General features: G+C 39.1%; 1 protein-coding gene across 2 annotated transcripts; it reads right to left on the bottom strand.

The window, feature by feature from the left end:
• Positions 1–2987: 2987 nt before the first annotated feature.
• Positions 2988–12272, bottom strand: prelp (proline/arginine-rich end leucine-rich repeat protein). 2 transcript variants are annotated; one of them, XM_010787875.1, is made up of 7 exons: positions 12102–12272; positions 7977–8421; positions 7701–7886; positions 7421–7578; positions 7114–7310; positions 3721–3796; positions 2988–3552 (listed from the first exon to the last, which is right to left on the bottom strand). In XM_010787875.1, the coding sequence occupies exons 2-7, from the start codon at positions 8415–8417 to the stop codon at positions 3462–3464; spliced, it is 1149 nt and encodes a 382-aa protein (XP_010786177.1). In that variant the 5' UTR covers positions 8418–8421; positions 12102–12272; the 3' UTR covers positions 2988–3461. The 2 variants fall into 2 exon arrangements, with proteins under 2 accessions (XP_010786177.1, XP_010786176.1); XM_010787874.1 differs by having other exon boundaries at positions 12106–12187.
• Positions 12273–12880: the final 608 nt, after the last annotated feature.

Genomic DNA, 12880 nt, shown 5'->3' with positions numbered 1-12880 from the left:
GAATATTACTGCCAAAAGTTACGTGACTGGCACTAATATTCCCCCGTGGTTGTGCTCAGGATTTTCTCACAAATGTAATATTCCGTGACTTGAGAAGAAAAACTGTTGAACTTGTAAAACCTATGCTGAATTTGTCTCATGATTTGTTAGAAAAATGTAATGTGTTTGTTTGATAGATACGTTTTTTTATTTGCAAAACTAAATGCATTAGTTTGTAGATGGTTTTTCGTATTTGCAAACCACTCTGTGTTTGTTAGTGAATCACAAGGCATTTGTAAAACTTGTATTGGTTATGAACAAGACTTCACTTTAAAATAGGGAACATATTCTTAGATAGAAATACCTAATTTTGAGTTATTTAGACACAATTAACACTTATAGTTTCATGTCTTGTTACATAAGAATAGATCATATTTGTTAAGTGTTATGATGGGAGAATTACTATTCTTGTAGTACTACTGCCTTATTTGGCCCATATTGAGCAGAGCATATTAAGACCAAAGCTCATGTACAACAACTTCCTTGCTTGCAATAAATAAGAACTAATTAGAGGGTTATTGAGGAAAAACTCTTAACTAATGGCTTATTACTTGTAGAATATGGTCATGTAGAATAAGGCATTAATAAGTGTTTTATAATGACTAATCAAGAGCCAATATACTGCTAATATGCATGTTAATTAACAACTAGTTGATGGTTAATTTCTGTACCTTAATATAAAGTGTTACCCAACTTCCTTAAGCCCAAGGTGATGGATAATTCTTGTTTTGTGTTTTCTCTGATGCTGATTTTGCAGTTAAAAAAAAGATATAACAAATATAAAAATGCCACAAATCCACACATTTAAGAAGAAAACAATTGTCATTTTTGTTGTATGATAGCAAATAAATGATACAAATATTTTCTAATATTTCAGCACTTTAGTAAAGCATTCATGTAACTATTCAGTGTACATTAAATGCATGTGAAATACACCTTAAAGTTACATGGTATACTATTAGCATACAATCTCTCATCTATTCATCCTTTGGAGTTCAGGTACCCTCGGGCAACACCATCACCAGCACCCTGTGTTTCAGACTCACCTGTGTGTGTGTTTCTCAGAGGAAGAGTCCTGGGAGTGAGGTGCCTCTGTGACTCCATCCTGTCTCCTCTTATAGTGGAGTGAGGGGGATTTTTTAGCAGGTACAGCACAGGTTGAACACACAAACGGACAAATTGGTTTACAGGATGAGGAAGTATGTTGCAATTAAAGGAACTGATGGCTCAATACCTGTTTGGAAGAAAGGGTAAGGAACCATTTCCTCCTCCCTGATGTGTGATCATTGTAGAGGAACACATCAGTGATGCAATAGTTGAATGAGCAATTCAGAATTTCCGAGTGTCGTCATTACTCTGCAGCTTTTAATTATTCGGCTGTATAAAAGTACACACAGCATAATTTGGGTAAATCTCAAAATCTTTTAAAATGTGTTCATCTTTTAATTAAGGGTGCAAGATGGGTGGAATTTGCACCAAACAGCTTTTTTGACCTCATAGACCTCTGACTGATCACCATGTCTGCTCTCAAATGTAGATACATGTTCCGCTACTGAATGTTTAACTTCCTTCAGTGCGGTGTCAGACATACTTCTACTCGTTTTCCTCGAGGAGCACACGCCTGTCAGACAAGTCCTGATCAGAAACACCTACCGGACCTGCTTACCTGCTTATCTGAGGCCTGTTCAATTTCCTTGCATAATGATGTGCAGGGAACTCCAATTCAAGACAGGACTAACCACTGTTCAAGGAAAATATATTAATATAATAGCAAAAGGAAGTGAAAAAATTCCAGTTTACATATGACAGGTGCATGTCAGAGCAATGTTAAAATGTTAAAAATAGCTACCAGCTCTTCCCCACTCAGGAATGCTTAGTGCTTTTTTCTAACCACTAGAGGTTGACACAAAGCTTTTTTAAACTCTTCTAATTATCCAGTTCCCAAGTGTCAGCACTGCTTTAACAGCTGTTGAGTACATCACCTAGTGGTCTAAGGTATTTCTGTGATACACTTTTACTACCTCAAAACAAAGTATATGTTACATTTCTTTCAGATTGAGTCACAGTGGCTCTTTACAGTCCAAATGTATTACTGTTATAAAAAAGCAACAGAAACATGTTTGAACTAAGCTCTGAACTAAGTAACAACAACTCCTCCAGTACAGTAGAGTACAGTAATCCTTTTACCACCCCTTATTGGATGATGACCCCAACGTTGGGAACCATTTTGTTTAGCTTATAATGTCATCTAACTAAGTTGTAATATGCTTTTCAATATATTTGATTGATTCATTTGTTAAGTATGTAGGATTCCTGCACCATTTGGCCATTAACCCAAATGGGAATAAAACACATTGGGCATCTATAGCAATTAGGGTTTCCACATGAGCAATTTTAAAATACAAAAGGAACATTATGTATGCCATAATTATGCAGTCTCTGTATTTACCTGCTTTATTCCAAGTTTGACGACCACTACTTTTACCTTAACCATAAAATTAAGAAGAATATACTCATTTTGTATCACTAACTTTCCAAAGATACTGTGGCATAGGTTATGTTGGTTTCTTCTGATGGAGAGATTTCCGTGGACCACATTGGTGGAAGATGTATTGTACAATACTTTAGTCGAAGTAGCAATACTTACGTATTTAAATCTTCTGTTACAAGATAAAGTCCTGCATATTACTTTGACATTCTACAGTAAAAATACATAATTAATAGCAACACAATATAATTAAAGAACCAAAAGGAAAGTACTCTGAGCAGAATGGCCCTCTACAGATTAATATCACTGTTCTAAGTATTGATGTCCTAATATACATCATTGATAATATTGGAGCTTTATTACTTTTTTACTGCTAGTTAACTTAATGTTAATGTTCCTCCACTAGTATACAGGATGGGAAGATGATCTTTATCCCTAAAAAGCAGACACGATCAATTGATCAAAGAAAAAAACTTTTATTTTCCATTATTTGTACAAAGCTTATTTATACAAAAGAATAATATACAGTAGACTAAGAACAAAAAAGGAATAAAAAGACATTTTTACATGGAGCACCTTGAAAATCACAGGAACATTTGAGACAGTTTCAACTACATGGTAGTTGTGTTTTAATCTTTTTTTTTTCTGACATTCACTGCAGTTTTGTTTGTTACCCTTTTGGTAGCTTTATTTTGCTAGTGAACATAACTATTTGTGTAGCATGTCTGTCAATGTACCTGCCCTTTCAGGCTTTACTCATTCCACGTTGTATTTCTATAAACAAAACATTTATCTATCAAAGCTTTACAGTTTTTCTTTTATTTCTTCCACTTCCATAAACACAGTTGGTTATACCTGGTTTTAGCCGAACATGCTTTGCCTTTACTTCCGTTTGCACACAGTGACTCATGTGAAGCCCTAAGGCAGCGTTCTCCTAAATGACAATAGAGTGGAGGTGTCTGAAGCACATGATGACATCCAGAGGGATCGGGGGGCTCAGGTGATTCCCGTCCAATCGCAGGTACCTGACACAAAAACAACAACAACAACAACAGGTGTTTAACATGCCACAGTGACAAACACATTTTAAAACTCATTATTTCCTGACATCATTATGTTGTTCCTAGATTTTTCCTTTCAAATGGTGCCACTGGTAAAATGCTATTTTTGTGTAATGCCAAGTTGTGACGTACCTTAGTCTGGGCCCCATGCTGTGATCACTGGGGTCGGCCTCCAGGCTGTATGGACAGATCTGTGTGCCATTGATGCCTGCGGAAAACACAATCATACATTTCTTTAAATGTTTCCTTTAGCAAGAACAAGACAAACTGCTCAATAAATACAAGGATTTCTCTTGTATTAGACACTATCTAATCATGACAATTTATTCAACACTTTTAAAAGTCCAAATGGCTTTAAAACAAGAAACAACATAAAAAAAACATAAATCATTTAAGTAATACAATAATGTCATGCATTATAGCACTATTAAAACAAATAAGGATGAATGCAGAGAAGAAGAAAAAGGAGAAATGACCTAAAATGATGCATCGCCTCACATTAAGATTTAGTTCGGAAAAGTCGAAACCTGTTAGTGACGCTGCAGCCTGAGGCAAAGATTTGTGGCAATGTGAGCAAAAACCTGTTGAACTTTACTCTGAACAGGGAAATACTCTTTAGAAGCTGCCGAAAAAGTACTTTTCTTGGTGAAATAGGAATATGAACTTTAACCAGTGTGTGCCGAAATGTTTAAAGTGGCAATATTAGAGACTCTTTTTATAAATTAGATCTCGATTTTGGTGTTCATCTTACCTCAAACATTAGGATCAACCATCATCATGTTCTAACAGACTTCATACTGATTAAACTACAGGAAAGGTTACAGATGAATAAAATTCATTAGGATTAGACAAATACAAGGTAAAAGCTACATTATATTTATTGGGCCACTGGGAGGCAGAACAACTCAAATACGTTGACAGAACCACATTATGACCTCATTTCATTTAATTTCAAACCTTTATTTAATCAGATTGGCCCCATTGAGATCATAGATCTCTTTTTCAAGGGAGACCTGCAGCATATAAGTTCCACATCAAACATAAAACAATAAAGGACATCATACATTATATTTACAGGATACATTTACAGTTATAGACATTTACAAGTGCCCATAGTATCAACGAGCATTTTATTTAGCCTAGCTTTAAAAACATGCAGAGGAATGAGATTGCTCAGTTTCAATTCTTGCTGAAGATTGTTCCAAGCAAGTGGAGCTGCGCACATAAAAGCTGTCTTACCTAAGACAGTCCTTGCTCTTGGCACATCTAACAATACTACATCATGCGATCTCAGACAATAGCTGCTTGCAACTCTCTGTGTTATCAGAGAGCAGATATAATATGGGAGTTTACCAAACAAAGCTTTATAAATAAACGTGTACCAATGACTGAGCCTCTTTACAGTAAGTGATGGCAAACCTGCCTTGGCATACAGGGTACAGTGATGTGCCAATTTGTGACAAACCTCAGTGCGCTGTGATAGGCGGCATCTAACTTGTTCAGGCAATAGGCAGGTGCATTCATATAGACCAGTTCACCATAGTCCAGCACAGGTAAAAAGGTCACAGTGACTATAGCCTTTTCCTGGCCTCAAGCGAGAAGCAGGACTTGTTTCTAAAAAAGAAACCTAGTCTGACCCTCAGCTTTTTAAGCAGGTTATTGACANCCGGATATGCCAATACTGAGTAGCCTCTGCTTCAAGATGCGATGATCGACGGTATCAAACGCTTTGGACAGGTCAATAAATAGAGCTGCACAACTCTGCTTATTATCTAAAATACTCGTAATGTCATTCACCACTTTCATTGTGGCAGTGATGGTGCTATGTTGCTTTCTGAAGCCTGACTGATGTTAGACAGGATATAATTTTTACATAAAAACTCCTTTACTTGTTCACTCACTAGGCGTTCAAGCACCTTCGCCAGAACGTATCATTTTGAGATTGGCCTATAGTTATTTAAAATAGTTGCCTCCCCTCCTTTTAGCAAAGGCAAGACATAAGCTGACTTCCATATTTTTGGAATTGCATTTGTGCTGAGGGAGAGGTTAAAAAGAGAAGTGAGAGGAGGAGCAATAAAATCTGCAGCTATCTTTAAAAAGCAAGGTTCTACGTTGTCCGGGCCAGCCGGTTTCTTAGGATCTGGCTTGGTTAAGGCTTCATGAACAACATTAACAGTAAAAGGAGTAAAACTGAAAGGGTTTTCCAGACCACATTGTTCAGAGTCACGGATTGGGGTGTTCACAGAAGCAGAGTTAGAAACAGAATCAAATAGAGAACCACAGGACACAAAATGCTTATTAAAGCAATTTAACATAGTAGCCCTGTCCGATATAGTGCCAGATGCTGTGGTAAGGCACGGAGGTAGCTCATTACGGATCTCACCGGTGGATATCGATTTTATGGCTTTCCAACATTTCCTAGGATTATTTAGGTTTTCTGTGGTAACTGACAAATAGTAGGCCTACTTCGACTTAGCACCTTTGACATGTGAAGTGAAGCTATTCCTTAGCTGCCTAAAACGCAGCCATTCTACCTAATAAACTTTTAAGAATGCTAGGTAGGCAAAAACACATTTCTACATGTATCAGTGTAATTTAATAGAAATCGATTTGAAAAGCCAAAATCAAAGCTGCTTTAATTTATTATTGGCCACTTGGGGGCAGCAGAGCATTTTGTAAACACAATATTCACACATCACCCCTTTGATGTTCTTGAAATCGTTGCCTTTTTACCAGTTTAATTTTTTTTCTTCATTTGTATGCTTCATTTAGTTGACAACAACTCAATGTTAAGGTTGACGTGAAGTCATTACGTTTATTGTTATCTTTAATAATTTGTTTTATTTTTATTTTAGTCTTGGTTTCTGTCTGTCTGTCTTTTTTTTAAAGTCATCAGATCATATTGAACTTAAGTCAATACGTTCTTTTCTCATCACAGTTAGTGTTCAAAGTCATTGTGCCTTCTTTTCATCGTCTTGTCTTAGTCATGGAATAAAAGAGATTATATGTAACAACACTAACTATTGTTGCCATTTACTCTCCTGCTATTTACACATCACAGGGACACATAACAATTGCATTAGAAATGTGTTTCTGGTGACATACAAAATGTGTCATATTATTTCAGGACCGTTTTTTTCCCACCAAATTCTGAAAAAAAATCTGGGTCTTGATAATTGCTCTTCTGTTCTCAACAGCAAGACTTTTTCAGCATTTTAATGACCTGCATTGGGTACCATTTATCCTATTTGACTAAAAACAGCTGATGCCACTTGAAATGATGATGATATGTTAGGGTGAAAGCTTTAAACCAAAACAATGAGTATTAAAACAAGCGTTTTTCACTGCATGTCGGTAGCCCTTTGATCCATTGTTATAAAAATATTGATCAGTGCAGCTACTAAAGGTCTCGTAAAGATGAGTGTTGTTGCCATGTATTATCTAAAAATCAGTATAACAAAAACACATTTCTGCTACCTCTTACAAATCTTCAAGATGACGCAGATTGCTGCTGTGATAACTTACTCTCGATGCTGTTGTGGTCGAGGTGCAGATGCTCCAGGTGCCCGTTGAAGAGAGGAACAGAAGCGAGCTGGTTGTGGGACAGTTGCAGGTCCAGCAGGGAGGTTATGTTGAACACAGTCTTGGGAAGTCCCTTATCACTCAGCTGGTTGTAGTTCAGCCTCACAAATGCCAGGTGCTTGAATCCATCAAAGTAGTCCCTGAACAACAATGAGAAGAACCAATGTAAACCATCCAACCAGTGTTCATTAATGCTGCATTATGTGTATGCAGGTGTGTTCATGTGACATCATGTGCACTGTATACTTGCTTTGGTACGTCATCTATGCGGTTCTTGTCCAGGAAAAGCTGTATGAGGCTACTAGGTACGCCAGCTGGCATCTTTTTCAGGATGTTGTGGGCCAGATTAAGCTGCACGAGGCTCTTCAGGTCCTTAAATGTGTTCTTTCCTATGCCACTGTCACTCAGCTGGAAGAGAAGAACTCATTCATGTTTGCTTCAGAAATGCAATCACATTGTTGACCCTGCTCAAACCTTAACAGGAGAGTGCAGTAACATGGTATTAAAGGTACTGTTAAAGTATGTTTTACCTGGTTGTGGTACAGGTCAAGCAGAGTCAGGTTTCCCATGTGGCTGAAAGAGCCTGCAGGGATCTTAGTAATGCGATTCCTACCGAGGCGGAGTTGTTCGAGGCTTGCAGGGAGACCAGAAGGGACCTCTTTCAGGTGGTTACGCTGTACATAGAGGTAGAGCAGTGCTGGGACCTTCTCAAACACCTTGAATAGAAATAGAGACAGATCACATTTTAAGCTGGTTTCTTATTGTTTTGAAATCATGAAATTGTTAAATCAAGGAAACGTTCTGACATTTTTGTCTATTCGATGAATGCGGTTATTCGCCAGGTTGACCCAGCGGATCTCCGTGGCGTTGATGAACGGCTCTGCTGTCACTTCTGAGATGTAGTTGTTCTGCAGGTACAGATATTGGGTTCGAGGTGGGATGACAGGGATGTTGCGGATGTTGTGGTTCTCGCAGTTGAGAGCATTTGGATAGCTCGGGGAGCATGAGCACTCTCGGGGGCAGTCGACGTACATAGAGGGGAGGCCCAGGATCACAGGGGGGAAGTCTGTAGGCTCCTGGGGCTCTGGCTGCGCCGGCTCTGCAGGCTTGGGGACAGAAGGCCTCCTGGGGATGCCGGGGCGCCTGGTGGGTTTCCTTATAGGTTTCTTTGTAGGTGTCACGGTTAACACTGCCCCGAGAAGGAGGAAAAGAGTCAATGCAGAGAAGAGTCCCGTGCCGGCCTTCATCGTCCTGTGAAAGACGAAACAGTGGTTGTTGATTTGTTGACTCAACTTTATGTACTGTGACATGGGTTGAGAGGGATGGAAAACAGCTACCCCACAACACAAAGAAGCCGTCATTTTGGTTTTGTTGGTTTGCCAATACGGTCAGCTCATCCCACCCACACAGAAAGTTTTACATCAAGTTCATCGCTCCTTTTTGTATTACTTGCTCTGTGTGCGAGCTCTATGGAAGTGCTGCCTCTGAAGGGTACACAGCTTGCTTCCTTGATTAGCAGAGATTTAGAGGCTCACTGTCTGCAGGTCTCTGATTACACTGAAAACGTATTCAGGAAAGTCTGTGTATTCGTCTTTTGAGAGATCCTATTTTAAAATATTTCTGCCGCAAGTTGAAAGAAACACATTCCAAAGTCCAACAGATTTGTGTCCAGCCTGAGTTGAGATATTTTTCAGCGGTGAGCCGGCCAAGTATCTAGAGAAAAAACAGGTTACATAAAGCAGTTTCCTTTGGATCCTAGCCATGACACTGAGTGTAAGCCAGTTGAGCCTGTTGTACTGTAAATCAATATGATCAGCAGTCTGCTAACTGAATTACTGCACCTTTTTCAAACTCTTACATAACAGGAAATGACGTTATTTCTGACTTCTGTGTCTTTGTTTACAAGAGAGCATTCTTGTTGCTTTCATACAATCTTCTACAATCTAGTTTCCTGAGTAAGAAAAGTACGTGAATCATTGGTTATTTTCATAATGTCAAAGTCGAAAGTCACGTACATTCATATGTAGTTCCAGTTTAAATACATGTGTGAATGAGGATTTTTGGCTTGCAAATACAAGTGAAACAGAGTCAATAAGAAAGTACTGTAGGCAGTGATTTGTTTAATTTGATTAAATCCAAGAGGAGGGGTAAACACCGAACAGGAAATTAGTGCTTATGAGGGAGAGGAATGGAAAGGTTTTGGGATAAAGGCTCTATTGTCAGCACTTTTCTAGAGGGGAAAACTGCAGGTCTGGTAGGTCAAGGCTCTTTGACCCAAGAGAGGTCCAAAGGAAACTAAATCCCAATGAGACTCTGATGGAGGCAACATTTATCTTTTAAACCATTTTAAAAACAAAAGTGTTACAAGAGGTTTAGAACTGACATGCATTTTAATGGTATCTTTTTAGATTCAAGTTTTCAGTATTCTTAAAAAAGGGTAAATCTATTTGTTTGGATTTTGTATTTTCATCCAAGACACATATAAGACACACAGTGTATAGGTGTTTCGTGACTTGGTTAAATGATCATACTTGTGTGTGTACTATGTATCTTCAGGCCGAGATACTGACACTCTTATATGTTTGGAAATAAATTCATCCTTGAAAGTGGGCGATATGCTCTTAATCCTCTAGTTTTACATTTTTGGGAATGCATATACACATTTGTTTCTTTACACTGTGCATTGTTCTCGATCAGTATAAGCCTGCTGTAAATAATCAGCACACAGCTGTCTAAATACATTTGTTCTCCCAACAAATACACCATCAGTTTCCAATGCCTTTGCTCCAGTTCGGTAAGCCGCCGGCCAATTAGATAAACATCTCATATGAATCACAGGGCAGGAAGGAGGCTCAGAGCCATAATCCCTCTCAGCCAACCAGAGCCTCGTTGAAAACCAGAACCAGCTCTCCTTCCCCTGCTGTCGTCGTGATCAGTAGTCTGGTACAATAAAGACTTGAAGTCAGAGATGGCTCACTCATTAATTTGACAATCTCTATAAGCAAATCTGATCAGTGTGATAAGTACACAGTGATAAAGAGCTCATCATACATTTACAATTACAGATAACCTCAATTAATGAATCCCTAACAACAAATAGCCATTGAATATTTACTTTAAAACCTTCAACATTTCTGTCACATGTTTGGGATCCTCCTCTGTGTCCTTGAGCTTCTATATAACAGCTGTGCAGCAGATGAAGTTAATCCAGATGTCATGGAAATGCAGGAACACGGTCAGGAACACATATTTACATTTGTACAAACAGCTGTCACAGACTTGTAGAATTACACTGTTGATAAATTACCCATCGCTATCTGCTGATGATAGTGTGTCACGATCAAAAGCTCCAGAACAGCTGCTAATTGGACCGATTGGTGGGAATGTTTTCTCTGTTTCCGGGGTCAACAATGCATTTCAAACCTTGTGTACAATTCAGTATCTCATCATAAATGACTTCCAATCAACATTAACACTAACCGTCACTCAGAGTCAGAATTATCTTATAATTGAAGAGTTCTTGATTTGACTGTTAACATCTCAGACCAATATATTAATACTATTATTAGTAACAGAACAGTAGTACATTTTAATTTCTGCAAGTTTTTCATTACATTTAGCCCCATAAACAAGTGCCCTAGTGCTCCATACACATGAGAAGACCATGTGTATCAGGAGATTAAAAAAACAGCAACATTTCCAATTCATTTTTTTCTTCTGTTGGCAGAACACTCACTGTCCTTCCTGATCTGAAAACGCTCATCATTGTTTAGTCAGACCAATAGAATAACAAGAGCCACGTCAGCTGAATACAGAGATGTGACTTAGATATTGGAAAAGCTAAAAACTAAAATATAAACTCTCCAAATAACATAGATTGATCTTCTGACACCGTTTGTTCTTCTCTATGTATCTTAAACTTCCGTCCCCTCCTGTTGTGGCAGCAGCAGATGCAGAGCATTTGTATCACCTTTTTGCCAAAATAATAATCTCCTGTGGGTGGGGCTGTCCTGCAGTGGCTGTGCAAAGGTTTGATCTACATTAAAGGTATGACAGTGGGTGTGTGGTGAATGAGTTAGAAGGAACACTCATCTGTTAATTTACTTAATTTAAAGTCATTTTAGAGCTCAGAAAGCCAATCTTCAGACTTCTGTTTGTTCTCCTGCCTGACTGGTTGCTATCATTCCTGTTTCTTTGTTTTGAATATCAGCCAAATCCTCCAAGATTATCCTTTGTTTCCCTTTTACATTCCTCACCTTCTCAGAGAGATTTATGAAAGTTCAACCATCTAACAACGCAGTGATTCGAAACAGACATGGATTCAGAAAAATATTGTACATGCCTGAAAATATTTTTCCATCCCACATTTCCAAAATATTTCACTTTTATTTTGGCCAACCCAGGAAGAAAATAACAAGATGGTTTGAATTACAACTTTGCTGCACAGTAGTTTAAGAAAGATCTTGCGGATCCATCTTGTGATCTGCAAAAATCAAGGTTTCTCTCCACCAGCAAAAGTAAGCAAGAGTGCAATTTCATAATCGTAGTCTTCCCTCTTTTATAACTCGTAACTTTGCAGCAGCAGCTGTCCTCACACTGATTGAAAAAGTTGAAATCAAGGTGAGTGCACCGGAGAGGAGAAAACCAGAAATAGAGTCGAAGTGTGCGGCGGCTCCCTGCAGGACAGAGTACCACTTTGTATGGCACAGCGTTTCTATAGAAACACACCAGCATGCTGTGCCAGGATTTCCTCCTAGGTCCAGAAACACACACACACACACACACCCCCAAACACAAACACACACACTGATCTCTCTCTCTCTCTCTCTCTCTCTGTTTCACTCCAAACTCACTTCTGCCTGTATACTAATTTGATAATTATGTCTGATCTAAAGCAGCCCCAGTTGGAAACAATAAATACAAATCCTCACCTGCCTCTGGTACCTGCCCTCTTTGTCAAGTCACAAGTTTTGTCTCTTTTCTTCTCTGCTTCTCTCTCCCTCTTCCTCTGTTTCTCTCTGTGCGTAACCCTCCCCTCCCTCTCTCCCTCTCCCCCTCTCTCTCTCTCTCTCTCTTTTTGGGTGGACAAGTCAGCCTGTTGGTTTTTGTTTCCTGGCTTTTTTCCCTCTGAAGGTCACAGTGGCTCTTTCTCCCCCTCTGCTCCACTCAGAGCCAGTGGGGTTTAATCTTAATTCCTTCAGGAAGACTGCGGGCTCTCTCATGTTTCTGAGCTGTGTCACAGAGTGTGATTATTTTTGTTTTGTTGCTGACTGAGCATGTTTGTCTCAAATAGACACGGGTCCATGTGCACGTTTGCCTTTTTGTTTGTATGAGTCTCGATATGAGAAGTCTTTGAGAAGTGCTGTGAACACTGCACCCCTGTTAGGGAAAGCCCCACAGAGCCCACATCTCTCCTCTGTCTCCCACCCACCCTGCTATTGTTGAGAGGACTGCACTCAGACCGAGCCATGTGGTTTTTATTAGCAGCATCTCTTCGTTCTCATCTCTTTTTTATCAGTTGAATATGCAGGATTTTTTTTTCTCCTTCCAGCATCAGTTAACTCAAACAATCTGATTACCGAGGTCCATCCAGAGTCTCGTTAATGTGTGTGTGTGTGTGTGTGTGTGTGTGTGTGTGTGTGTGTGTGTGTGTGTGTGTGTTTATGTGCAACTGGGGGATAGGGGGTGGCCATGTGTTTGCTGTCCTGCA

Source organism: Notothenia coriiceps, unplaced genomic scaffold, assembly GCF_000735185.1.
Source record: "Notothenia coriiceps isolate Sejong01 unplaced genomic scaffold, NC01 NC01_scaffold00031461, whole genome shotgun sequence".
In the NCBI taxonomy this organism is placed as follows: Eukaryota; Metazoa; Chordata; class Actinopteri; order Perciformes; family Nototheniidae; genus Notothenia; species Notothenia coriiceps.
This window is presented reverse-complemented; position numbering and strand designations above follow the sequence as displayed.